The sequence below is a fragment of the Syngnathoides biaculeatus genome, chromosome 13 (genome assembly GCF_019802595.1).
Source record: "Syngnathoides biaculeatus isolate LvHL_M chromosome 13, ASM1980259v1, whole genome shotgun sequence".
NCBI classification, from domain to species: Eukaryota; Metazoa; Chordata; class Actinopteri; order Syngnathiformes; family Syngnathidae; genus Syngnathoides; species Syngnathoides biaculeatus.
In genome coordinates this window covers 3,487,463-3,512,856 of record NC_084652.1, presented here as the reverse complement: position 1 = coordinate 3,512,856, position 25,394 = coordinate 3,487,463, and the positions used below count along the sequence as shown (strand labels likewise).

The 25,394-nt window shown below is 46.0% G+C and overlaps 4 protein-coding genes across 5 annotated transcripts; 2 read left to right on the top strand and 2 right to left on the bottom strand.

Moving 5' to 3' along the window:
• Positions 1-250: 250 nt before the first annotated feature.
• On the top strand, positions 251-9,868 carry aldh9a1b (aldehyde dehydrogenase 9 family, member A1b). Of its 2 annotated transcripts, XM_061838272.1 has the most exons (13): positions 251-386; positions 591-804; positions 3,060-3,205; positions 3,307-3,436; positions 3,777-3,911; positions 4,051-4,247; positions 4,913-5,053; positions 5,125-5,313; positions 5,704-5,791; positions 5,908-6,049; positions 7,479-7,591; positions 7,692-7,828; positions 9,729-9,868. In XM_061838272.1, exons 2-12 carry the CDS (start codon positions 633-635, stop codon positions 7,784-7,786), a joined length of 1,548 nt encoding a protein of 515 aa, XP_061694256.1. In that variant the 5' UTR covers positions 251-386; positions 591-632; the 3' UTR covers positions 7,787-7,828; positions 9,729-9,868. The 2 variants fall into 2 exon arrangements, with proteins under 2 accessions (XP_061694256.1, XP_061694257.1); XM_061838273.1 differs by lacking the exons at positions 7,692-7,828; positions 9,729-9,868 and having other exon boundaries at positions 7,414-7,545.
• On the bottom strand, positions 8,320-12,462 carry zte38 (zebrafish testis-expressed 38). The gene is made up of 12 exons (XM_061838274.1): positions 11,655-12,462; positions 11,328-11,472; positions 11,137-11,200; positions 10,593-10,629; positions 10,492-10,512; positions 10,380-10,406; positions 10,239-10,306; positions 10,006-10,154; positions 9,706-9,929; positions 8,828-8,879; positions 8,710-8,750; positions 8,320-8,623 (listed from the first exon to the last, which is right to left on the bottom strand). Exons 1-12 carry the CDS (start codon positions 11,700-11,702, stop codon positions 8,573-8,575), a joined length of 927 nt encoding a protein of 308 aa, XP_061694258.1. The 5' UTR covers positions 11,703-12,462; the 3' UTR covers positions 8,320-8,572.
• Positions 12,463-12,604: 142 nt separating this feature from the next.
• On the bottom strand, positions 12,605-17,438 carry prdx1 (peroxiredoxin 1). Its single transcript, XM_061838277.1, has 6 exons — positions 17,306-17,438; positions 16,023-16,138; positions 15,767-15,920; positions 15,573-15,695; positions 13,055-13,185; positions 12,605-12,870 (listed from the first exon to the last, which is right to left on the bottom strand). The coding sequence occupies exons 2-6, from the start codon at positions 16,126-16,128 to the stop codon at positions 12,788-12,790; spliced, it is 597 nt and encodes a 198-aa protein (XP_061694261.1). The 5' UTR covers positions 16,129-16,138; positions 17,306-17,438; the 3' UTR covers positions 12,605-12,787.
• Positions 17,439-19,412: 1,974 nt separating this feature from the next.
• Positions 19,413-24,608, top strand: LOC133511412 (histone-binding protein N1/N2-like). Its single transcript, XM_061840300.1, has 13 exons — positions 19,413-19,686; positions 21,141-21,221; positions 21,312-21,400; positions 21,825-22,247; positions 22,310-22,356; positions 22,412-22,518; positions 22,603-22,676; positions 22,754-22,942; positions 23,320-23,477; positions 23,562-23,615; positions 23,826-23,900; positions 23,986-24,109; positions 24,198-24,608. The coding sequence occupies exons 1-12, from the start codon at positions 19,586-19,588 to the stop codon at positions 24,097-24,099; spliced, it is 1,512 nt and encodes a 503-aa protein (XP_061696284.1). The 5' UTR covers positions 19,413-19,585; the 3' UTR covers positions 24,100-24,109; positions 24,198-24,608.
• The last annotated feature ends 786 nt before the right edge of the window (positions 24,609-25,394 follow it).

Genomic DNA, 25,394 nt, shown 5'->3' with positions numbered 1-25,394 from the left:
CGTTTTTAACACAGTTTTTCAATCTAATTTCCGCGTCAAAAAAGTTCCACCCAATCGCATGATGCGTACAGTGACGTATTTCCTATGTCCCGCCTCCAAATTCAATTTGCACGACAGATTAAGTCAACCTAATCATTATTTACCTTTTTTTTCTGATCTTAACCGCGTTTAGTGTTGACAAAATCGTTGAATGTAATTGTATTTATTTTATTCTAATTTCAGGGTAAAAAAATAAATGACTGTCCATCCAATCGTATGAGCCGTGCAGTGACGTCATTGGTATGTTGTCCCGCCTCCAAATTCAAGCTGCAGAACAGTCAAACATAAATGTAATCAAACTAACAAGCTTGCGCCGTTTTTAAACCTCTCGTCAGCCAATTCGCATGGTAAGTTTCTCTAGACTGTGAAACACATGAATCATACACAGGAAGTGCGAATGGAGCTATTAGTAGCCCTCGCATTGCTCGGTACTGGTGTCAAATTTTGTGTGTCATGCAAAAAAAAAAAAAAAAAAAAAAGTGTTAAGTGAAGAAGACCCAGCTTTGATCTTGCCAGTTCGCCGTGTCTAAAACGAACCGTCTCCTTTGCAGTTATCGGTGCAACTAAAATCATCGGAACCAACTCCGTGAAATATGCTCCGGAGGCTCACCGCGCTCCTGCGGGCGGCTCCGACGTCAGCTGCGGCGTTACGGAGCCTCACTTCGGGCTACGCCAACGTCACGGCCCCGCTGAACTTCTGGGCTGGAAAAAGAAGGGCGAGCAAAGAAAGAAACGATGGGGAGAAAGTCTACGAGCCTGCAACAGGTAGTAAAGTCATTCCAAAACGGTAATTTAACCTGAGGGGCAAAAAAAAAATACATAAATGTATTGATCCATTTTATGGAATTTGGTCATTACTTAATGTACATTTGCATTGTTTTTCTTCTATACCAACGTACACCACTATTGAAGTTTGCAACACTGGCTTATTACAGTACTTCCTATCTACTTTAAAAAAAGAAATTACTCATACTTTTTATGTTATAGTTTTACAGGTTGTGCACATCAGCCGGTAGCGATTACCAAAAGTATCACATTGCATCGTTATTAACGTTTGTACTTGTCAACTTTGCTCGGTTAAATCATCATCAGCGGGCGTGATCGTAAAAGTAGTTTTAGCCCTTTGCCGCTCCGGAGCATTCTGGTGTTCATTAACTCAACGGGAAGAAGGAAACACACGAGCAGATGTTGTTGCCCCAAAAATCTTTGAAGCGTGACCAGATTATTTCAAAATCATTTGGAGATCATCGTTTCACAGCGGCAAGGATTGTTCACATTTCAAAAGTAGTTACCGGGAGAACAGGAGGACAGTCCTTCTCTACAAAACATGTCAACGTGGGATTTTTCCATCTGAGTCGTGTTCAGATAAAACGAACATATCAGCTCATTAAAACTGAAAACCGCCAAGTTCTGTGACGGAGGAGTGATTATTTGAGGTCGTTTTGCGGCCATTGGACCGAGGCACCTTGTCGGCACGAAGTCCAAAGTCCTCAAAAGCCAAAAATAGGCCAGCCAGAATCAAATGTGAGTAAGTCTTCGCAGCAAAACAGCTGAGTCACAATCGGGTCGTGGAACAGGACAGTGAACCCAACACAGCCGACAAAAGAAAAGAATCAATATGTCGCAATGGCGCAGTCAAAGTCCGGACCTCAGCGTTCTGAAATGCTGTGGCGAGACCTCGAGTGAGCTACGCATACGCGAATGCCGGAAAACCTCAAAAGAACTGAAGCCACGTTTAAAAAAATGGGCCAACTCAAGAGTGATGTCAAAATCGATCACATCATAGTGAAAACAAATTGATCATGTTATGGAATTATGGGGTGCGCAACCTCTGAATTTCAGATGAGGGGTTAAATGGAGACGTGTGTGTTGTTCTTCAGAGGTCGACTTTTGTAATTATAAGATCAAGATAACTTGAAATTGAAGCAACCGGACTTTTTTTGTTTGTTGAAGACTTCAGCAAACAATAAAAGTCCGGTTGCCACCCTTCAACCTTTGCAGATCGCCGTGCCCTGGCCAAATAAAAAAAACATCTTTCTCTCGTGAAAATTGAACTTTGTGCTCAAGAACTATTTAAAGGGCCACTGGCATACCTGGAAACATTCTAAAATAGATATTGTGATGAAAAATACATACAACATTATTCACTTCAATGTCGATACGAAAAAATAAATATGAGCGGAGAGGGTGTCATCCATGCGCAAAGTTGCGGACATCCAAGTGGCGGCCATATTGCCTGCGACGTCATCAGCAGACGTCAGATTGGGACATCCGCCATTGAAAATACATCGTGGCACCTCCTATGGGAGAGAAACGAGATTTTCAGGTTTTTCTGATGACCTTTCTGACACGGAAGCTCTTTTCTCAGAAGAGAACATCTCACAATCGAGTGAAGTGACCGGGGCAGTATTACCCTATCGTTTCAAGCCATATTTAGATGATATGCGGATCACTTCTAACTAACAACAGACTCCCCGACAGTACGTAGCCTACTCAGCCGTGAGCGACGACAACGCCGTAAAGTGGCCACCGCAGCCGAAGCCGTGATGGGCGGACGCGGCGCCGACGCGCACATCGACACATTTAGCACCCAAGACTTACATACGCGGTATGTCACCCGTGCAATCCATTTTTCACGACGAACCGGGTCTTTTTGAAAAGTATGAAGGGTAAATCCATCCTCCTGAGTGTTCAAACAATATCCAGCAATACAACGAGCCGGCATTTTGGCTAACACGAAGGAACGACGAGCTACCTTCCCGCAGGTAAAACTGCTATAAACACACGAGGCCGCGTGAGTGCGCTCCTGCTGAAGTCACTTCCTGCTTCTTCTCCAAAACAAATCCTTCGAGAGGATTTTCATGGCAGGAGTTCCAAAAAGCCAAATACGTCAAAATCATGTTGTGTGGTGGAAAAAATGGATGGGTCCGTTACGGATGCTTTTTTTTTTTTTTTTTTTTTTTTTAAAACTAAAAATCGTGCTTTTTCCTGCCCTTTAACTGCCTGACTTTATTTTGTAGGGCGCGTCCTGTGCACATTGGATCCATGCGGTCCGTCTGACGTTGAGCAGGCCCTGAAGGCAGCCAAGTCAGCTTTTGGTCCCTGGAGTAAAATGTCGGGGATGGAGAGAGCGAGGGTGATGATAGAAGCTGCGCTCATCATTCAGGTGGGTTTGGTTTTTGTTCCTTTCCTGTAGTACGGAGAGCTTCACGTTACAGACTACTTGCGAGGCTGCGTTTGACCGATCGTTTTTCTTGTCGTGCGCAGAAAAGGAGAGAAGAAATTGCTGAAATGGAAGTAGTCAACAACGGCAAGTCCATCACGGAGGCCCGCCTGGATGTGGACTCTGCCCGACTGTGTGTAGAATACTTTGCAGGACTGTCCAGCACTCTTTCGGGTTAGCGCACCAGAACATCACTTGGGGAGCTCAAGAAAGACATGAAAAATGACACCAATGTCTACCATTGCATTTGTTTTGATCCAGCGTCATTTCCGGCCTACGAGCCTGCGGTTTATGCGGTGGTGCGGCGCTAGCGTTAGCGCACCTGGTTCTAAGCCTCAAAAGGGTTTAAATTTAGCGCCGCTCAAGCGTTAGTCTTTCTGTGCACCGAGGCTTATAACCAGGTGCGCTCTGTAGGCCGGGAATTACGTTAACTTCGATTAAAGTCGTAGAATAGAAAGTGTTCAGATGAATTGTGATTTTTTTTTTTTTTTTTTTTTCTGTTTTGAACGTCCAGGCCAGCACGTGCAGTTGCCAGGTGGATCTTTTGCGTACACACGCAGGGAGCCTCTGGGCATTTGCGTCGGCATCGGCGCTTGGAATTACCCTTTCCAGATCGCCGCCTGGAAATCGGCCCCAGCGCTGGCGTGTGGTATGGGATGCTTCTAAAGTACCGGCCGGAAAATAGATTTTTATTTTTTTACGATACAGTAAAAGGGGAACCTCGAAGGTTGCAACAATCCCTTCCACGATAGTTGGTGGACGGAGATTTCAATTGCTTGTCTCATCAGGCAACACCATGGTCTTCAAGCCGTCCCCGGTGACGCCCGTGACGGCGGTCATGCTGGCCGAGATCTATGCCGAAGCCGGAGCCCCGGAGGGGCTCTTCAATGTGGTGCAGGGGGGGCAGGAGACTGGTAGCTTGCTATGCCACCACCCTGACGTGGCAAAGGTGTCATTCACCGGGAGTGTGTCAACCGGACAGAAGGTGACTTGAACAAAAAGTAAAGTCCTGAAAGGGATAAAAACTATCCATCCTTCCATTTTCTTTGCCGCTTATCCTGACGAGGGTCGCGGGGAGTGCTGGAGCCAATCCCAGCTGTCAACGGGCAGGAGGCGAACTGGTTGCCAGCCAATTGCAAGGCACACAGAGGCAGACAAAAGTCGCACTCACAATCACACTTTTGGGGGCAATTTAGAGTGTGCAATTAATGTTGCATGTTTTTGGGACGTGGGAGGAAACCGGAGTGCCCACCTGGAGCAAACCCACGCAGGCACGGCGAGAACATGCAAACTCCACACATTGAACTCGGGTCCTCAGGACTGCGAGGGCAACGCTTTACCAAGCTGACCCACCGTGCTGCAGAGTTCTGGAAATTGGAACCGGATGCAGACTACAACGCGGAAAAGGAATAGCAACAAAACTGCACTTTAGATACAATACACCGAATGGAATTCATATTTTTAGCAAGAGAATCATCACAAAGGGGAAATCAAGTGTAAGTTTACATTCTGAGGAGGAAAGTTGCAGTGTTGGGATTTCTCAGACGCTACCAGCGGGTCTCGAACGTGCCACCTTCCTGTCCAAAGTCCTTTTTTTGTCAGTCTTACATGTCGCAGGTGAAAGGAAATCATTTCCATATGATCCCACAGATTATGGAGATGGCATCCAAAGGGGTTAAACCAGTGACGTTGGAGCTGGGCGGGAAGTCCCCCCTGCTCATCTTCGAGGACAGCGACCTGGACAACGCGGTCCGAGGTGCTCTCATGGCAAACTTCCTGTCTCAAGGCCAGGTACAGTCCGCATCGCTACAACATATCAAAAATCGATATCATAAGTTTGTGCTTGTTTCCTTGCGTGACAGGTTTGTAGCAACGGGACAAGAGTTTTCGTCCACAGTCGTATTCTGCACGAATTTGTGGATAAAGTGGTCGAAAGGACCCGGGCCATTGAGATCGGGGACCCGCTGCTGGAGAGCACCAGAATGGGAGCGCTGGTCAGCAGGCCACATCTCGACAAGGTCCTCGCCTTTGTGGATCAGGCGAAGGAGGAGGTATGGACGTTGTTTATCATCCATCCATCCATCCATTTTCTTTGCCGCTTATCCTCACAAGGGTCACAGCTGTCGTCGGGCAGGATGCCAATCCCGGGGCACGTGGAGACAAACAGTTGCACTCGCAATCACACCTAGGGACAATTTAGATTCTTCAATTAATGTTGCATGTTTTTGGGAAGTGGGAGGAAAGCGGAGTGACCGGGAAGAACATAGGCGGGGCCGGGATTGAACCCAGGACCTCAGAACTGTGAGGCCAACGCTTTCCAGCTGAGCTGCCATGCCGCCCTGATCCAACCTATCGACCCATATTTGATTTATGTCGAACATAAACTTTTGTTTCACTGGAGGACAAATTTCAATTTCCTTTTTTTTTTTTTTTTTTTTCAGGGGGCCACTGTCTTGTGTGGCGGTGAACCTTTCGTCCCTTCAGACCCTAAACTAAGACGTGGATACTACATGACACCATGCGTCCTGGGTAAGCCTCGGTCATATTTACGCCGCTCTCGAACGCTAAAAGGTTCTAGCCCCCTTCTATGTGGGTTCTTAAATGTTATCGTTGTTGTGTTTTGTCCACATTTGTTTTTCTGCTAGCTAATTGCAGAGACGACATGACCTGCGTGAGGGAGGAGATCTTCGGTCCCGTCATGTCCGTGTTGTCTTTCGACACGGAAGAGGAGGTGCTGCAGCGAGCCAATGACACCGCTATGGGGTTAGCGGCAGGACTTTTCACCAGGTGAGTGCGGAACGCGGCTCAGAGTTTCATTTGGGTGAAAAATGGTAGCAGATCTCGTCACCGTTTAGTGAACTGCTGCAATCTTAATTCATAAAAGGAGTTGAGTTGAGGCCACGGTAACAACATAGGCACGACAAATGACGTGAAAATAGGTGCGGAATGTGCACCAGGACGGACAGCATTATCGTTAGTTGGCACATCTGCTCAGTTCTGAGGTTGAGGTTCCAATTTCGGCGCCAACCTCCTTCTGTGGGTTTTCTCTGCACATTCTGGCTTCAGTTAAACCCAAACACACTTCTTGGGTTAACTGAAGATAACATTTTCCCACAGCTGTGAATGTGGTTTTGTCTTTGTCTCCTGAGATTGGCAAGCGGTTAGTCCAGGTGTGTGTTTGCCCACTGATCTAAAAATAAAAAGACTGGATGGCTCATTTGCCACCAAAACTAAAGTCGCCATCCGCCATCTTGATACTCCCAAAACAACCACGCCGACCTGCGCGTTAATCGCCAGTTTCGTGGCTGTGAGAAAACATTCCACAGGCGAGTTAGAAAGATTTACTTTGACACTGTTAAAGTTTGTTTGGAAAGGGTTTTTATTTTCTGATGAGCCTAATTTACTTGAACAAAGTTTTGTTTACGGTTGTTGTTGTTCAATATTCAGTTTCTGCTTCACCTTCATAGGCTGACAGTTTTTCGCAAAAAAGCGATGTCAATATTTTTTCAGTGGATAAGCAAGAAAACATTTTCTGTGAAATTTTTGATGAATTTCGTGTTACAGAACTCTCCAAATTGAATTTGATTTTCAAATGCAAGGAAACAAGTTTCAAATGTTCTGTCTGAAATAGGACGTCGCAGAGACAACAAATGAACAATGCGTTTAGCGTGTATTTTCCCATTGAGAGTCCTTATTTCCAAAATATATGTGGAACTGATTGACTTCAAATCTGATGTTTTTCGGACAAAAAAATGCTGAGTTTTTTTGCTATGTTCTGATGATAGTGCTTCACAGCGCATTTTGGGAAAAGTTAACACGTCACGGAAACGGGGCCCTCGGTAATGTGCAAGGTTTCTCGGTAGTCACGGTGTTCCATGTCTTTCCTTCCTTTGCACTTCGCCTTTTTTGGCTTACCGAGTTGAATTAAAAATCCTTCATGTTACCAGAATTAAAAAAATGTCCTGCTCACACAAGCAGTTTTAATTCTACTTGCCAAACTTTGAGAAAACCCCCCGCCATATTCCATCCTGAAAACCGTGTCCTCCACACGTTTTGGGAGTACCAAGATGGCGGCCAACTGGCTTCAACCAATCGACACACCGTTAGCTGTGTATGCGCTATCCAGTCTTTTTCTTTCTTTTTTTTTTTAGGTCAGTGGTGTAGCCCACCTTTTTCCAGAAATCCTTGACATCTTTCCAACTCCCCATTTCTCCAGAGACGTTAAACGCGCCCACCGTGTGACTGAACACCTCAAAGCTGGTTCCTGTTTCATCAACAACTACAATATCACTCCTGTGGAGCTTCCCTTTGGAGGCTTCAAAATGTCAGGTATATGTTGCTTGATGTATGTACATTTACCCGGAGAGGAATTTGAGGTCTACAAAACACGGGTGTTGGTCAGCAGTCAATTCTTACCTGTATTGAGCAGGCATCGGTCGCGAGAACGGCCAGGTGACGATTGAACACTACTCGCAGCTGAAGACCGTCTACGTGGAGATGGGGGACGTCGACAGCCTCTTCTAGGAATCGCCGACCTACGGGAATGTGGACGCACTGGAACACGGAGTGAGTCGAGTAAAAAGACAAAATGGCTCAGCAGACGCTCGCGTTGACCTTAAAATGGAATTGTTAAGCGAGCCAGCAAATTATTTTTGCACTCCCTCAGACACATTTAAGACAAATGCTATGAAATGTCCTCTGCAAATATTTGAAGAATCAACATAGTGAACTATGCTAAAGAGATCAAACTGTAATTTTTCTACATTAGCACATCCGCCTCCCGGTTCAGAGGGCCAGGGTTCAAATCCCGGCCCCGCCTGATTGGAGTTTGCATGTTCCCCTTGTGCCTGCGTGGCTTTTCTCCGAGCACTCCTTTTACGTCACACATCCCAAAAACATGGATGGTAGGTTCATTGAAAACTTGGAAAATTTCCCAGAGATGTAAATGCCCGCCGGACAGTTCAGGGCGTGCCTCGCCTAAATGCTCGATGATAGCTGGGAAAGGTTCGAGCGCTGCGGTGACCCTGGTGAGGATAAGCGATTCAGAAAATGGGTGGTAATTTTCATCTGGAATTATTTATTGAACACTGACAGAAAAAAATGTTTATAAGCATGCAAATTCACTACAATTTTGCAGTACAGGTCATGTGCACTGATTAGAAATGGCACATTAACATTCTGCCATGTGAAAAGTGCTTCATACACAAACATAAGAACAGCTCTAACTGAAATGTCAAGTAAGATTTACCATCAACGGTTGTAGAAATAAAATGCGCAACAGGAAACTTGTGATCAGTGTTGATCGTATTTTTAACGTCGACTTTTCTTCTTCCTTGTCTCATATTTGGTTGCTGCCTTTCTCTAAATGAAAGCAAAGCAAAACCAAAGGTAGAAGCAAAACATTCCCATCCGGTACTTTGCATGACTGGGCTCCGAATTTCACGTACCTTGAGCACGGACTTCGCGGAGCTCTTGAACTGTGCCGACTCTTTATGAAGCCACAATTTAGAGTGAATTACTCCATACGGATGTCGGCTCGCTAATGACGTCAGCGCGTCGACTTACCGTCTTCAGAGGGTTGATCGTTATCGTCGGCAGACACGACCTTGCGTGCGTCCTGTAATTAGAGATGGAGTTAGGGAGTTCATCTTGTGCTTCGCAGATTAAAAATGTATTTGAAATTTGTAACTCGCAAGTACTGCTTGGACACATAATGACTGATTGAATAGAAGCAAGATGCAAATTTGTGACGTAGATCAGAAAACATGTTGATGCCATACGCAACTGAAGTGGGGAAGACCTGCTTTTTCTGGAGTTCATGTTATCATATAGTTTTATATAATTTGCATGAATAACAAATAAAGCTCAATTGAATGATTTGAGAACTACACACATGGCCAAAATTGTGGCCGCCCTTCTGTCCAAGTGAGCGTTTTGTTTCTTTCTTCAAAGGGGAAATATTTTTCCAAGGGGACCTTTTCCCATATTTAGGATATAATATCGTGTCCATCGTGCGTCAGTAAACGTGAAATATGAATTAAAATCGTCCAAACATTCCTGAGTTCCAGAGTTTTGTTCCTTCGAAAGGCCTTATTTTATTTTTTTAATTTCTCGAGTTTTATCTCCGAGACGCCGCTGTCGACATAAACGTGAGCGCTCACAAGTGGGTCTTCTACACCAATCAGGGGAAAGGGGGCGGTCACAGCCAAATATAGACAAAGCTGGTACAAAACTGGGCCAAATAGAAGTAGGCCTTTCCTTGGCACCTGTATGACAAAAAGGTTTTTTTTTTTTTAATGAAACTGACACTTTTATATACACTTAAATCCATGTTAAAGAGCCGTTCTACGGCGGTGGAAATAGACCAAAAAAAAAAAAAAAAAAACTATACCTCTCATGATTTTGTCAATTTTTTGTCAAGAGCTGCACTTCAATTACTCTACCGTGTCTGTTTGTGTCTTTGAAGCGATCATCTGCTCGGTCTCCTTCTGACGGTCTCCGTCCTGAAGCTTCTCCAAGCGACTTTGGTCGGCGGACACTCGCACTTGAAAGGTGTGGAAGGTCGTCTGGACGTCGCCCACCGTTAAGTGCATGGCCGTGCCTTCAAACCACAGGCTGTCGCACGTGCCCTCCTTGAAGCCCGGCGGCTCGTAGTCGGCTGGAGTAACTTGGGCGCGAGTGCGTAGAATGTTTGCGATGTGAATTTCATCTGGCTTGACTCCGAAATATTTTTGATGACTCACTTTCGTCATAGTAGTAAAGCTTCATGGCCAGGTGGATATTGTGAGGAAGGACGCCGAGGTTCTCGATGAGGAGGAAAAGCTTCCTGATCAGCAGCACAGATGCTCTCTTGGTGTCTTCCAATGTGACCTTCACCTCAACACCGTTGTCCCTGCAGTTTTAAAATCATTATTTCAGCACTGGCTCACCTGAGTCATCACAATAGCAGCAAAAACCACAAAATGTCCTTCCAAACCCGAGTATGTCCATCCCTGGACCTGTCTCGGTGTACTTGAATTTGAAACTGTAGGACTCTATAATGCGCTGAAAAACAGAAAGAATATTCTTTATTTCAAGATGCTTCAGAAATATACGTTTGAATATTAAAAGAACTTACATTAGGTTCTTTTGGATTGGTGTATACCTAGAGAGCACGATAAAACTACAGTCAAGAGCAATTATTTTAGTTGTAGTCTTCTTTGTCTTCACTTACTAATCAAATGACTTACCCCGATGAACACAATCTCAAGCTGTTAAAAAGACATAAAAAATGTCAACGATAAGACATTTGTTTTTTTAAAAAGTCATGAAAAAAAATGTATATACATACATATTGTTTCTCCAGTGCATCAAAACAGCCAAATAGCCTGAATGAAAATATCATTCAAAATATGACAAAGTAGCTCAGAGACGACATCAGTGAGATGATGCATCTTTACAAGCTAATTCTGCTCAAGCACAGAGCAGACTCGGAGCAGTGATTCCCAACTTTGGTGCCGTGGAAAATAGATTTGGTCGCCTGTCTATGCCTGCCAAAATGTGCCAGGCGGAAGGAATCATTCAACGTTCTTCCATTAAATGGCAGAAGGTTTAGGAAGGTGTCGCCATTCCTACGACACTGACAGAATTAATCATGGCTACCATTTAGTATTTCAGCTTTGTGTCAAAATAAAACGGGCACATGTCACACTGAGTGGGTCAATTTGGGAGTAAACAGTTGCGATCATTATTCCGACATTTTTCTTTTGTAGTGTTCCCTGAGATTTATTTGTGTGTATAATTTGTTTCCACGTACCAACGATAGGGAAATAACTGGACTAGTGCATTGCAATGTGTGAATGTAATCAGTAGAAATATGGAACTATTGTGAGCACCATTTGACAACTTTGTTAGCTCCAGTAGTCCTGCAGTCCTCTCGCAAAATCTTGATGCACAGATCTAATGGAAACAGCACAGGGCAAACAAGCGCTTGAAACTAATCACGTTCATTTCAAAATGAGATTTCCAATTCATATGTTAAAACAGTGATGCCTAAAATTTACAGTCGTTCTGTTGGTGTTCACACCTTCCAAATATTTGGGCCGGTAGGCATTTTCAGGGAAAATGCCTCGGAGGTAAGTGATGGAGGACACGGCCACAGCCAGCATCCTTTTGGCGAAGGCAAGGGACTGCTCCTTGTTCTTGACGTCGCTCGGAAATAATCCGCTCCACTTGAACATTTACAACGTTTGATTACAAGGGAGGAACATTACCAGCTCTAAAGCCGATGTCCTACTTTCCACAAGATTGCGCAGTCACGCCAAATATAGTGTGGCCCGATACAGCTTCAAAGGCAAATGTGATTAAAACCAAATGGAAGTTGCTGACCAATAATAATAAAAGATTTTCCAACCTCAGCGGTGTCCTCCTTGCTCTTCTTGGCGCAAATTCCTCCTGCCATCTTAGTTTTTTTTTTTTGTTTTGTTTTTCCCAGGAAAGGTTCGTGGTTAACGTTAGCTCCTAATGCTAACTAGCCGTTTCCGACAAATCGTGTGAAACGACGCGGTGAATATAACAGGAATTCACGACGTGCCACGAATTCTCGACACAGTACAAGTTTCTGGTTCAAAATAGATGTATTGAATTGAATAGATTCGTTGAATTAGGTATGTTTGACCCTACGACGCAGACACGACAGTTGAGTCGACCGATGCTAGCTGCAAATGACCTCAATGGTTTCCCGCTGGCCTCTTGCTAGTGCTAGCTACAAATTGTCGTCGAAAATTCAGTTTCAAATAAAACTTTAGCCGTCAATAAACTGAGGAATTAAACGTTTTTGTTTAACACTTTTAACAGAGTCTCCAATAAAATGCTGACTATAAATTGTGAGTTTGTGACATTTAATGAAATTGGTCAATTTTGTAGTTTTTCTTAAATCCCACATTGCGTTTAAACGGAATATTTGATTCACTAATATATAAAGTATTGCATCACGTTTAACAGAGTTAACAAGGGAAACCAGTTTTATGAAAGTCGAAACTTCCTTCTGTGGACACCTAGCCTTATTATATGTTAATTGTTAACCCCACAAAATGATAAGTATGAGGAAGCCAGTGCATATATCGTGGATAATAATGTGCAGTAAGTTATCGGAAAACAAAATCTTGTTGAGTGTAAACACATCCAACAGCGCTCTAACTTGACCGGGATGTACTGTAGTTGGAATACAGCAGGAAGTGGCGAATAATAATCATGAAAGAGGAACCAGTCAAGCGGGGAAACTTCTGGATTGAGTTCCACATTATGTAAAGTACAGTACTGTAGAATTCATTTTATGATAAGGGATGAAGTCAAAAGACAAACTCAATGAAACCCTAAAACAATATACTTTGGTCTTCAGTATACACAAGACAATCAGATACGACAGGCTAACTACAAACTGTCGCCTAGCAACACCTCTACAAACAATATAAAAATCATCTCTTCTGCAAACATTATCGATATGAAATCTGGTGGAGCAGGAAGCAGATTCCCGGGTTGGTCTTATCAGTGCTTGGAGAAGAACTCTTTGCTCTTCTGGACGTCAGGTTTGATGGTGTCACTTCCTGGCTTCCAGCCGGCCGGGCACACTGAAAATGAACACCAAAAATGGATACGTCAAAGCATAACAATGTGCCAGCAGCACAAGCACGTACACTACATGAACTGCATCCCAAAAAAAAAAAAAAAAAAATGGGCATTAACATTTGCTTTGATACGCATAAAGTGATAAGTGCATAATCTAGTGTGAGGCGACAATCACCGACGGCGTACCTTCTCCGTGCTTGTCGGTGAACTGAAAGGCCTGGACCAGACGCAAGGTCTCCTCCACGGAACGCCCGACGGGAAGGTCGTTGATGGTGATCTGTCGCAGAATGCCCTTGTCGTCGATGATGAACAGACCTCTGACATGCACACAAAGATGCTCCTCGTCATACGTCGGATCAGATAAAACAGAAAGAATGTTAAATGACAATTTCTGGATCAAAACAGTTCCAGCCGTGGTGGGAAAGCCATACGACCGTAAAAAAAAAAAAAAAAAAAAGTGTGTGGAGTAATTCTTGATTTCTGTGACTGATGCACGTCTGCGACATCTGGAAAAGTAAAGTAAAGAGTTAGAAAAGAAAATTGCAAAACAGTTTCCCCTTTATGGCACTTTACCACATTTTGAGGTTCATCAGGCTTTAAAACTGGACCCAGCACTTTTCTGACCGTGAAAGCTGCTTTCAACGCAGCAGAGCGGACAAAATCGGTTGCTGCGTTGATGCCTCCACCTTTAGTTGAATATTCATCCATCCACAGTTTCTTCAACGCTTATCCTCACGAGGGTCGCTGGGCGTCCTGGAGCCTATCCCAGCTGTCAACGGGCAGGAGGCGGGTGGTGTACACCCTGAACTGGTCGCCAGCCAATCGCAGGGCACATGGAGACAAACAGCTGCACTCAAATTTGCCCCATTGGTGCAATTTTGAGTGTCCAATTAATGTTGCATGTTTTTGGGATGCGGGAGGAAACCGGAGTGCCCACCCGGAACGGGGAGAACATGCAAACTCCACACAGGCGGGTCCGGGATCGAACCCGGGACCTCAGAACTGTGAGGCCGACGCTTTACCTGCTGACCCACCGTGCCCCTTTTGAAAACCATTGAGAACAAAACATTAATTTTATGTGTCATTATTTTCAAATTATACGCTTTTAAATAAATAAATAAATAAATAAATAAAGGAGGGCCAAATATATGTTTTGAAAAAAGAAAATTTGACTTTAGAGCAAAGCAATTGAGCCAAAAGTAAGGACTGACATGAAAAGAAGCATAGCAGCCAACATGTCCAGCAGATGGTGCTATAAATTAGTTTCTTACTAATATGTGTCCCCTGCCTGCTGCCTCTTGACAGCTGGGATAGGCTCCAGCACTCCCACAACCATCGTGAGGATAAGCGGCTAAGAAATTGAATGGATGTCTCAACTCTCATGACCCTGATATTGCTCATTTTAAGTCATCATTTGAATTTCCTGTTCCTAATGAGTTTACTTTATCTTTGTGGTGAAGGGCGGCTGAATCCTCAGCCGGGGTTGCAGCGGAACTGCACTTTTCCCCTTTTTGTTTTTCAAAACAAATCTCAGAAGTCTGCAGTCCATGTAAATGTTATTTCAGTTTCGTTATGAATAGCAATCGAGTGAGCCACGTGAGCCGCTGCACTGCTAAACGGGATGAGAGTGTGACAAAATTTGCTTTCATTTTTGCTTTAACACTGATTTCTTTTCCTTTCACAGCTGCTTTAGCGTCATTTCCCAGAAACATGCATCGTGCAGGTATTTATTGATCCGTGCATGCAGTGGCATGAAAATGCATTGGCCCGCCCTTCTCAAATTCTTCTTTTTTTTGTACTTTCCCCACTTTAATGCTTAAGATCATCAAATAAATGTGAATATCAGAGAAATATAACCCAAGAACAACAAAAAAACATATTGAAATTGACCTGGCCCTGTGCCCCCCCCCCCCCCCCCTTGAAGTTGTTATCTCCAACGCTGCCCTTTGGCTTACTTCAACATCTTCATGTTTCGAAATGATTACTCAGGTCCAGTTGCCATGGACACCGCTACTAACCCTACTCATCATTGACATTTCCCGATGTTGCCAATGTAAACTTTTTTTTTTGCGCATGGTGGCTCACCTGTAGAGCATTGGCCTCAAAGTTCTGAGGACCTGGGTTCGATTCCAGCCCCGCCTGTGTGGAGTTTGCATGTTCTCCCAGTGCCTGCGTGGGTTTTCTCCGGGTGGGCACTCCGGTTTCCTCCCGCATCCCAAAAACATGCAACATTAATTGGAGACTCTAAATTGCCCATAGGTGTGATTGCGAGTGCGGCTGTTGTCTGTTTTTCCATGTGCCCTGCGATTGGCCGGTGACCAGTCCAGGGTGTACCCCGCCTCCTGCCCGTTGACAGCTGGCATAGGCTCCAGCACGCCCCGTGACCCTTGTGAGGATAAGCAGCAAAGAATGGATGGAATATTCAACTAAAGCTGGAGTCATTTTGTCCGCTCTGCTGTTTTGAAAGCAGCTTTCCCGGCTCCAGCTCTCTCCTTGTGAGGATAAGCGGCAAAGAAGAAAAGGATGGATGGATGATGATACAGTAGACTTCTTGCTGTTTCCTTTTCCCTCCTATTCTGTGGTGTCGTTTCCCCCCTTAGGTGGGTGAGGCTACAGTGTTTTCCTAGATTTCTTTGGGGGGGGGGCTTATATGTAATTAAAAAAAAAAAAAAAAAAAATGGGTGGCGCTACATCGTCGACTGACCTGTAGGCGATGCCTTCGTCCTCCTTCAGAACGCCATAATCGGTGGAGACGGTGCGCCGTATGTCAGACACCAGCGGGATCTTCATGGCGCCCAAACCGCCCTCCTTGCGGGGAGTGTTGGTCCTGCCGAGAGCGCCGGCAAAATTACATTTATGGACGGGGATCAATGAAATTAAATAAAAAGGAAGAAATACCATGCAAAGTGGGAGAAGTGCGAGTCAACGGAGGCGGCGATGACCTCGCAGCCGATCTTCCTGAATTCGTCCGCCGCGTCGCTGAACGCGATGATCTCAGTCGGGCACACGAAGGTGAAGTCAAGGGGGTAGAAGAAGAAGACGACGTACTTCCCTGCGTCGAGATGAAAATTGGCGCCGACGCAGTTGAGAATCGCAAAGCCGCACGAGAGCGCCATCGAGGCCCCCCCCCACCCCCCTTCGGCGGGTTGGTTACCTTTGTAGTCGGACAGCTTCAAGTCCTTGAATTGGCCGCCTGGCATCACGGCTTTGCATGTAAAATCCGGAGCCGTCTTTCCGATTTGGGCTTTGCCTGCCGCCATCTTCCGCCAACTGGACCACAGAACCCACCAATGAATCAAGAAATGACCACTACAGTGCGCGTACATTATATGCGGAAGAATATACTGTAGCATGTATACTGTATACTTCGTAATACTGTCCATCCGCTCATCTTCCATAGCGCTTATCCACACATTTATAGACAAGTATGCATAAATATATTACACGACAAATTGGACTTGTCAGGTTTACAGAGTATTTCGCACAAATCAAAATCGCATTATTATAGATTAACTAATTAATAGCTGACGTTTGGGCTACTTTTAACACTGAAAAAGTGGAACAACAATGAAACACTTACATTCTGTCAATATTTTTAAAACTTGATACTTCAACCAGGGAACATTTTATGATCAAATGTTACGGTTTTTTTTAAAGATGGTTTGTTTTGATTTAAACATTTATTTTGAATTTTGTTATGAAAACAAAACATTTGATCCATGTTTGAAAAGGAGTGGGGCAAAGTTCAGACTTGTGAAAAACAGCCCGTTACTGTATCTCGATTCCGCTTCCATGATCGTCACAGATATGAGATATTAATTAACATAAAGATGGGTTTCACTTTCACTTCTTTATGTGTTTCAAGGGTTGCCCCAACAAAAGAAGAACTTTTCAGTTTTGAGGACCGGCCTGCCCCTGCCCTTGTGAAGTTTGCATGTTGTCCCCCACGCCTGTGTTGCTTTTCTCCGGGCATTCGGTTTTTCCACCCACATTCCAAAACATACATGACAGTACTTGGAGACTCTAAAATTGTCCTTACGGGTAGTTGCGAGTGCGAATCCTTATCCTTGTTTCTTTCTACGTGCCCTGCGTTTGGCTGGTAACTTCCCGCACGAAGACAGCGGAAGATAGGCTCCAGCACTACTTTGTGAGGATAAGCGGCTCGGGAAATAAATGGATGGATGGATGGATGGATGGATGGATGGATGGATGCTCCTCCGCGGGTGAAAGAATGAGGAGGGGATTTTACTTTCAGTGTCAAAAGGATTCAAATCAAATGAAGTGTTCAAGTTGCGCAAGCTCTTCCCGAAATCCACCTGTCGAACTCTTATTTCCACATTTCACAATAAAATCATAAACTGCCGTCACCGGGGCGGGATGTTTAAAACTAAAGCGCAAACCAGGCGAGGTGGGTTTGCGTCATTTCGCAACACATACCTGAAAGTGTGAACTTGGCCGGTCTTGTCGCGCTCGGGAGGAAAAACGTTGAGGAAAGAAATCGCGGCGACGTCGCCTTTTATATGGGCCGGCCAGCTCTCGCGTTATTAGGGCGCACAGAACGGGATCTCAGTTCCTGCCTTTCCCCATCCGCCCCCACCAACTCACCCACGCACACGCAGCATGACTTTGCACATTTGCGCCAACATTTCCACAAATGCGCGCAAGACGAGTGAGAGTCGACTGCACAAAGAAGTTCGCGTCATATTTACGTTCATGCTAAAAGTGTATTTGCTGTCATATTCCAGGAAATTGCCACAATAAACAAATGACAACTTGAACTTTTGACAGTTTGCCGGTCCCAAGTCACAGGCAAATGTCAAATGACTGGAGAACAAAGAACAATAAAAGCATTCATTCATTGTTTTTCTCCCCCGCTTATCCTCACGAGGGTCGCGGGGAGTGCTGGAGCCTATCCCAGCTGTCAACGGGCAGGATGAGGGATACACCCTGAACCGGTTGGCAGCCAATCGCAGGGCACATCCAGACAAACAGACAAAAAGCCACACCGGCACGGGGGAGAACACGCAAACTCCACACAGGCGGGGCCGGGATCGAACCCGGGACCTTTCCAGCTGATCCACCGTGCCGCCCTGGCTCCGACTGCCGGGGACAAATTCCTGATATGTTTCTGACCAACGGTACTCGGCGGATAAAGATGGTTCTGATTCTGATATTGCGAATAATATTCCCCGCCAAAATTTGCCACCTCCCATCCGCCGAGCGATGTCCTTGCACGCTTGTTGCCACGGGCACCGCCTCAAGGGTTCGATAAGAGGGGCCACACATCAACAATAAGCTCGCATCCATCAAACGCTCTTTTCATCTGCTGCTCCACAATATGCGCCTAATTGCTGCATCTGGACGTTTCAAGGGCGTCCGCATTCTGCTCCTCTTTTGTTTTGCTTTTTTTTTTTTTTTTTGAAAAAAAAAAAAAAAAAATCCTGGAATGAATGCAAATATCCACCATAAATTCACAGCAAGCAAGCACAATTTATGTAACAAAACGTGCAAATGACACAGCGACAGAAAAAGCATGCAAAGTTCCAAATGTTTCTTCCCTCTTCTCTTCCCAAACAAAGAAGCGTTTCTATTTCATATCCCGCAATATGTTTCTACATTGTGCCCACTGATGACAACGTGAGGCAGTTCTGGGGGAACTTTGGGTGTTGCATGAGTGAAAATGAATTGAGTGACGAGAGGGATTGTCTCAGTGCGACGCCGTTGGCCTGCCAGGTCCAGACGTGCACGACGAGGCCGCGACACGCGACGAGCTTCCCACACGGCGTCGTCACAGCAGGATGTGACGGCGCCGTGGACGCTTTTCGTTGTCACGAGCAACGTCGCCGCCACGCACTTAATGAGAATCGTGAGGTGCTCGAAGTCAACTGCTTAACGGTAACTTCTGGAAAACACACTCCAGAGCTCGGCGGATGGAGCCATAGAAATAACAAATGGCATTTTTGCTTCTGTTTTCTTGCTGTTTTGCACAAAAATTACATCGGTACTGTTGAACTTATCTGAATTTCACAAAAACAAAACTTGTGATTTTGTATTTTCCTTTAAAGAAAAGATTTAGGATTGTTGTTCAGGGTACAACCCGAACTCCCGCCCGATGATGGCTGGGATAAGCGCTGGCAGTCCTTGTGAGGATAAGCGGCTCAGGAAATGGATGTTAGCGAGTTCACATTTCTGCTGTTTTCCCACTAAGTGGCTCCCTTGAGGACAACTACAATGATTTTGTGATCTGTGATGAAGTTTGACACCCCCTGGAATTGACTGCGGGCAATATTTATTCAATTTTATGGAAGAAATAGTTGATTTGTTAGCCGGCCTTATTTAATTTTTGTTTTTTTTTTAGTAGTACAAGGTGGGAAATTTTGTGGACCACCGATCCACATTAAGTTCTTTGAATCGTACTTTTTGTTTTTAAACGTTCAAGTCCGAAATAGTCTACTGTGCCTTTAAGAACTGCCCCCCCCCGCCCGCACTGAACCCGGAAGCGGTCAGGCGAGAATTTTGGCGCCAAATGCGAGCACAAGAAGTCGGCGAAGCTGCGGCAGGACGTGACGTCACACCGGCGTGCGCCGTTCGTCTTCTTTGAAAGCTTCACGTGCGTTCACAGCCAAACATTTGTCACTTACGGCCGCTCTGCTCCCTCCTTTGTCCTTTTTTTTTGTTTGCTTTTAAACATTAATTTGTGCGCGGCCTTCAGTGAGCATGGAAGAAGCCAACAAGTTGATCGGCGCTGGAAAGAAGCACCTGGTGATGGGCAGAGCGGCCGAGGCCGTGAGTTCGCTGCAGGAGGCCTGCGGGATTCTGTGAGTTTCCTTCCACGTCTCGTCTCGTCTCGTGTCGTGTCCGTCGGGACGGCAAATTCTCTTCTCAACTGTTCTCAAGGCGGTCGAGGGGCTTTGGGAGAGTGCGCGGAGCACGTGAAAGTGCAACGGACAACCACTAAAATGGCAAAAAGTTGAAACCTGTACACAAAAAAAAAAAAAAAAAAACCCGTTGAGGCTTTGGAGAAAATTTCAGGATGACCCCCCCCCCCCAAAAAAAAAAAAAAAATGCAAAACTCTTTTGCGGTACGTGCAGTTTTCTCCCAAAAACATGAACTGCATAATCCTACGTGTTTTTATTGAAATCAACCATTTAAAAGCCATATTTCAAATTCAGGCCATGAGCACAAATGTTTGTGGGCCTCTACATTAACATAAATATGAGACTTTAATACACTTAACTAACTTAATACCTTTTTTTTTTTTTGCATGATGTTCTGCAAGGAAACAATCTTTCCTTTAATCCCCAAGATATTAAAAAAAGACCATAATTGCATGTATTAATCAAAGATCTTTTAAAATCTTAAAAAAAAAAAGTCAAAATACTTGTGAGGATGAGTGGTTGACGATGGATGAATGAATGAAGGTCCTCTGCTGTAAACCTTGGTAAAATCACACTTGTTTTTCCATCCATCCATTTTCTCAACTGCTCATCCTCACGAGGGTCGCGGGAGCACTCGAGCCAATCCCAGCCGTCATCGGGCAGCAGGCGGGGCTCGCTCTGTACTGGTCGTCAGCCAATCGCAGGGCACGTGGAGGCACTCACAATCGCACCTTGGGGCAATTTATTTTCTGTAAGGGTGCAAAAGAAACTGAAGGTATAATGAAAAAATATCAAATGTATTAGTTAGGGGCAGGCTGGATCAGCTGGTAAAAGTGTTGGCCTCACAGTCCTGAGGTCCCGGGTTCGATCCCGGCCCCGCCTGTGCGGAGTTTGCATGTTCTCCCCGTGCCTGCGTGGGTTTCCTCCGGGCACTCCGGTTTCCTCCCACATCCCCAAAACACGCAACATTAATCGTACACTCTAAATTGCCCCTAGGTGTGATTGTGGGTGTGGCTGTCTGTCTCTATGTGCCCTGCGATTGGCTGGCGACCAGTCCAGGGTGTACCCACTTACTCCTCCTGGCCTTTTGCAGCTGGGATGGGCTCCCGCACTCCTGCAACCCTCGTGAGGATAAGCGGCTAAGTGGATGGATGGATTGGACCAGTAGTTGCTACCTCAAAGTCGGGGGTTGGAATCTGGACTTTCAGGTCTGTCTTAACTGGGCAGCCGAGCTTGCGCTCACGTTCCAAAAAGCGTAGACGCCGTGCTAACTGAAAACCTAGCGACTAATCCACGGCGGACTCCGCCTCCAAAGTCAGATGGGAGGGGCTCCAGCTCACGCGGCGGCGCCTTTTAATCCGGATGACGGCATGCGGAGGGTTTTTGTCCGCAGGACAAAAGCGTACGGAGACACCGCGGATGAGTGCGCCGAGGCAATTTTCTGGTGTGGCAAAGCCCTGTTGGAGCTGGCGAGGTACGAACTCTACTTTTGAGTGTCTTTTTGTATTTTTAATTGCGAAATTACGAAAGGAGCGCAGAGATGGATGCCGGTGTTGTGACGCAGGATGGAGAACGCGGTAGTCTGCAATCCTTTGGACGGAGTCCCAGGGGACCAGGAGAAACCAGAAGATTCCAGCGCCGACAACGTTGATGGTGAGTGACCAGAGTCAGAAAACGATGGGAGGGAATTTCAGGATAATGCCCGAAGTTCACCGAATCCCTCGCGGGCGAACTTAATTCGGCAGAAGTTAGCCGTTGAATACTTTGCTCAACACGCTGATGAGGAGCGAAACGGCTTGAAAATTCACCACACGTGCTAAAATCCCTAAACGAACCGATTTAGTTTTTTTTAAACGTCCTGCTTCAATTGGAAGTGACGTTTAAACATCTTCTCGATCACGCCGCTCGCGTTTCGGCATCAGCAAACCGAAGACGAGCGATCGATCGACTGGACGTTGCCGTTTTGCGAAGTGGGCCGACGCGCTCGGTTGTCGTCGGCGGGTTTGCTGCGCGGAGGCCGCGAGACGTCTTCGGGGAAAATGCCGTCCGTCGAACACATTTTGACATTTGCCCTCAGAAAAGTCCAAAGATGATTCCGTGGCCGAGGGAGCTCACGAAGGGGACGGCAAATGTCACCGAACCGGAAGCGAACCGGAGGAAAGCGAGGCCGACAAATCGGAGCTTCGGGTGGAGGAGGAGGAGGACGAGGAACTGGAAAATGCAGCCGGAGAGAAGCTAAAAGTCAGCCGGGGAGAAGCTGACGGAAAGCTCGAAGAACCGTCAGAGAAAATGGAAGACGACAAGGCGGCTGATCAGATGGAGGAGATGGAAGCCAGCCCTGCAGGAAAGTCGGAGAAAATGGAAGACGCTAAGAAGACCGAAGAAGAACCGTCGGAGAAGATGGAAGAAAAGGCCGAAGCCCGTGAAAAGGATGACGAGAAAATGCAAGGTGATGAAGAACCGGCTGTGGGCGAGGAGCAACCAGCAGAGGGAGCCAAAGGTGAGTCTCCCTGCCTGCCGAGTGTTCCTCGTCCTGAAATATTTCAAATAATTTGTTTTTAGACGGCGATGAGGAAAGTGCAGAGGAGCTAGTCGATGCTGGAGCAAAGGTACGGAGCACCCGCGAAGCCGAGCTCGCGTGGCTTGAACGTGAATGCTTGGCAGGAAAGCGACAACGACGACGACGAGGACGAGGAGGAGGAGGAGGAGGAGGTGGGAAACCTTCAGCTCGCCTGGGAGATGCTGGAAGTGGCCAAAGTCATCTACATGAGGTTCCCGCAGACTCAAGTTGCGGAAAATCAACTCGTTTTTGTTGCAAACGGAACTTTTTTTTTTTTTTGTCATCGCGGACATAGAAAAGAGTCGAAGGAGAACCAGCTCATGGCAGCCGAGGCCTACTTAAAACTGGGAGAAGTTTCCGCCGAGTCCGGTAAGTTCAAGGTTCCCCCCCCGGCCCCGCCGTCGGTTGCCGAGAAACGAAGGGCGCCCTTGCCGCCCTCTGCCAAGGGAACTTCCACCAGGCGCTGGAGGACTTCCGCGAGTGTCTTTCTCTGAGGCTGAAACACTCGGACTCGGACAGCCGACTTGTCGCCGAGGCGCACTTCCAGCTGGGCTTGACCTTCCACCTGAACCGGCAGTACGAGGAGGCCGTCGACGCGCTCGACTGCGCCGTGCGTGTCGTCAAAAGCAGGCTGGGTGAGAGGATTTCAAAATAAAAGCGTCGGCGCAGCATCTTTTCTTTTGAAAAGCGGGTTTTTCAAAGGATGTTCCCGGTTAACGTTTTTTTGTAGTAGCCCCCCCCCCCAAAAAAAAAAAGTGCTCGCAGTTTGAAGGGACACGAGGTGTCATTCCGAATGAAGTTGAATTCATATTTCATATTTAGCAGCCATTTAACTTTTGACCTTTCGATCAGGTTGTAATTAATTTTGTTTATTCGCTTTCATTGTTTGCTGTGGTTCTAAGTTCAATGCATCAGTTTTTAATCTAGCGTTTGCGGGCAGCGGGCGTCCCTCGCGCGATGTGACGTAACTTTTTTTTGTTTTTTGTTTTTTTTTTTTTTTTAAATCTGACAGACAAACTGAGAGAAGCGATGGAAAAGGCCGCCGGGCGCGACGAGCTTCCCGAGGACAGGAAGGAGATGGAGGAGCTGGAAGCTCTGCTGCCGGACATCCAGGAAAAAATGGAGGACGCCGCCGAATGCTTGAAAATGTTTAACAGGAAGACCGCGCCGGTGGGTCAAAAGTATTCGACACGCGGGCGGCGACGGCAACGTAGATTTTTAATTTTTTTTTTTTTTGCGATTTGTTCTCGTCAGGATGGCGCCTCTGGTTCCGCTGAACAGAGCGGAGACGCCTTCGCCACGTCGCCGGTAAGTCTCATCAGAAATGAGATTGCGAAGGTCCGAATTGTTGACGTTTCTTGTTCTGCCTTCCGGCCGCATAGCAGAGGAGGGACGGGGAAAATTGTTGGTTCCCACTTATTGACAAGTGATTGTCTCCCCCCCCCCCACCCCCGTCCCGGGTGGCGCATATGCGTGGCAGCGTCAATGAAATGAATGAAATTGATCTCGCTCATCCAGACAAAGTGCTCGCCGTCCAAAGTCACTTCTGCCGACGCGCCGGTGTCCGACATCAGCCACTTGGTCAGGAAGAAGGTGGGGCAGCCATTTTTGACAACGGCGGAATGGGACTCGCGACGCACAGTGTGCGTTAACCAAGAACTGTGGTTGTGTGTTTCAGAGGAAACCGGAAGAGAGTCCTGTGAAAGAAGGCGTGATCAAGAAGGTGAAGCAGGAAGAGGCTCAGGAGGAAAACGGCGTGCACAAAGCCTGCGGTGACGCTCAGATGCTCTAAAAATCTGGACGTGCGTTGCTCGCCGAGTGCCGATATTTCTTTCAGAAACCCAAGTAAATAACTTTTTTTTTTTGTTGTTGTTGTTTTTTTTTGTGCAGTCCATGAACGGGGGGCCTCGCTGCTCTCGCTTTACCTCAACGAGAACAGACGTGCTGTGACCAAGATTTATTTTAAACGCGTGCCCATCTCTCTACTTGTTATTTTTTTTTTTTTATATAATGTTGAGTAAAAACCGTTTTTGAAGTTGTGCGGTGAGACAATGCCAACGTTGCGAAGATTTTTAGCAGTGCCGGATCGGTGGGCTTGTTTCCATTTGGTATTTCCATGTCCAAAAGAAATGTTTGTGCCATCGTCTTGGCGACGCTTTTATTGCACCCGTTTTGGTTTCTGGTTCCTTTTGAAATATGCACAAAGTGATGTTGGCATTGATCACGCCCTGTATTGTTGCACAGAACCTTCCCCCCCTGATGTTGTAAATCCTGGTTTTGCCTAATAAAATGTTAAAAGTATTTTCTCCATTGTGCATCTATTACTGTTGTGGGGGCTTGAGCTATACTACAGCTAACTTTTTTTTTTTTTTTTTTTGGGGGGGGGGGGTCCATTATGGCCTGGTCAGGTTCCAGCCACTGCGCATATATGGGTGCATAAATTTTATTTCAGCACTTCAATTACAAAATGTAACTCATTCTACAAATAAATCTAACAAAATTGTACAGACAGGCCGACTATTTTAATTTTCTGCTTCTTGGATATGGTAAAATGTGTTAGCGGGAAGCTAAAATATTTCCAGTCCAGATTTTCAGGCTCTGCAATTGCAATGAATTGACTTCGGGCCACGCCGCCCTGAGAACGCCCGATCTCGTCAGGTGTCGGAAGCTAAGCGGGTTTGGCCCCGGGTAGTACTTGGACGGGAGACCGGCCGGGAATACCGGGTGGTGTCGTAAACTTCTCCCCCGGACTAAATGCGGAGGGGGCTGCGTCAGGAAGGGCATCCGGTGGGAAAACTGCGCCAAACAAATATGCGTTCATCTAAGACGACATGCTGTGGCGACCCCTAACGGGACAAGCCGAAAGGAAAAGAAGAAGCAGTTGCAATGAATCTGCAAATGCTTTTTTTTTTTTTTTTTGCTGGTGGACTCATCATAGCAAGTGTAAATAAACTTGCATTTTACGCCGTTCAACATTTTCCATAAACTACGCACTAGCAAATGCAACATTTCTATAGCCGTACTTTATTCCACAGCTTTGTAGTTTGTCTGGAACATCCCCAGTGAACTGCTTCCCCTGTACGCAAG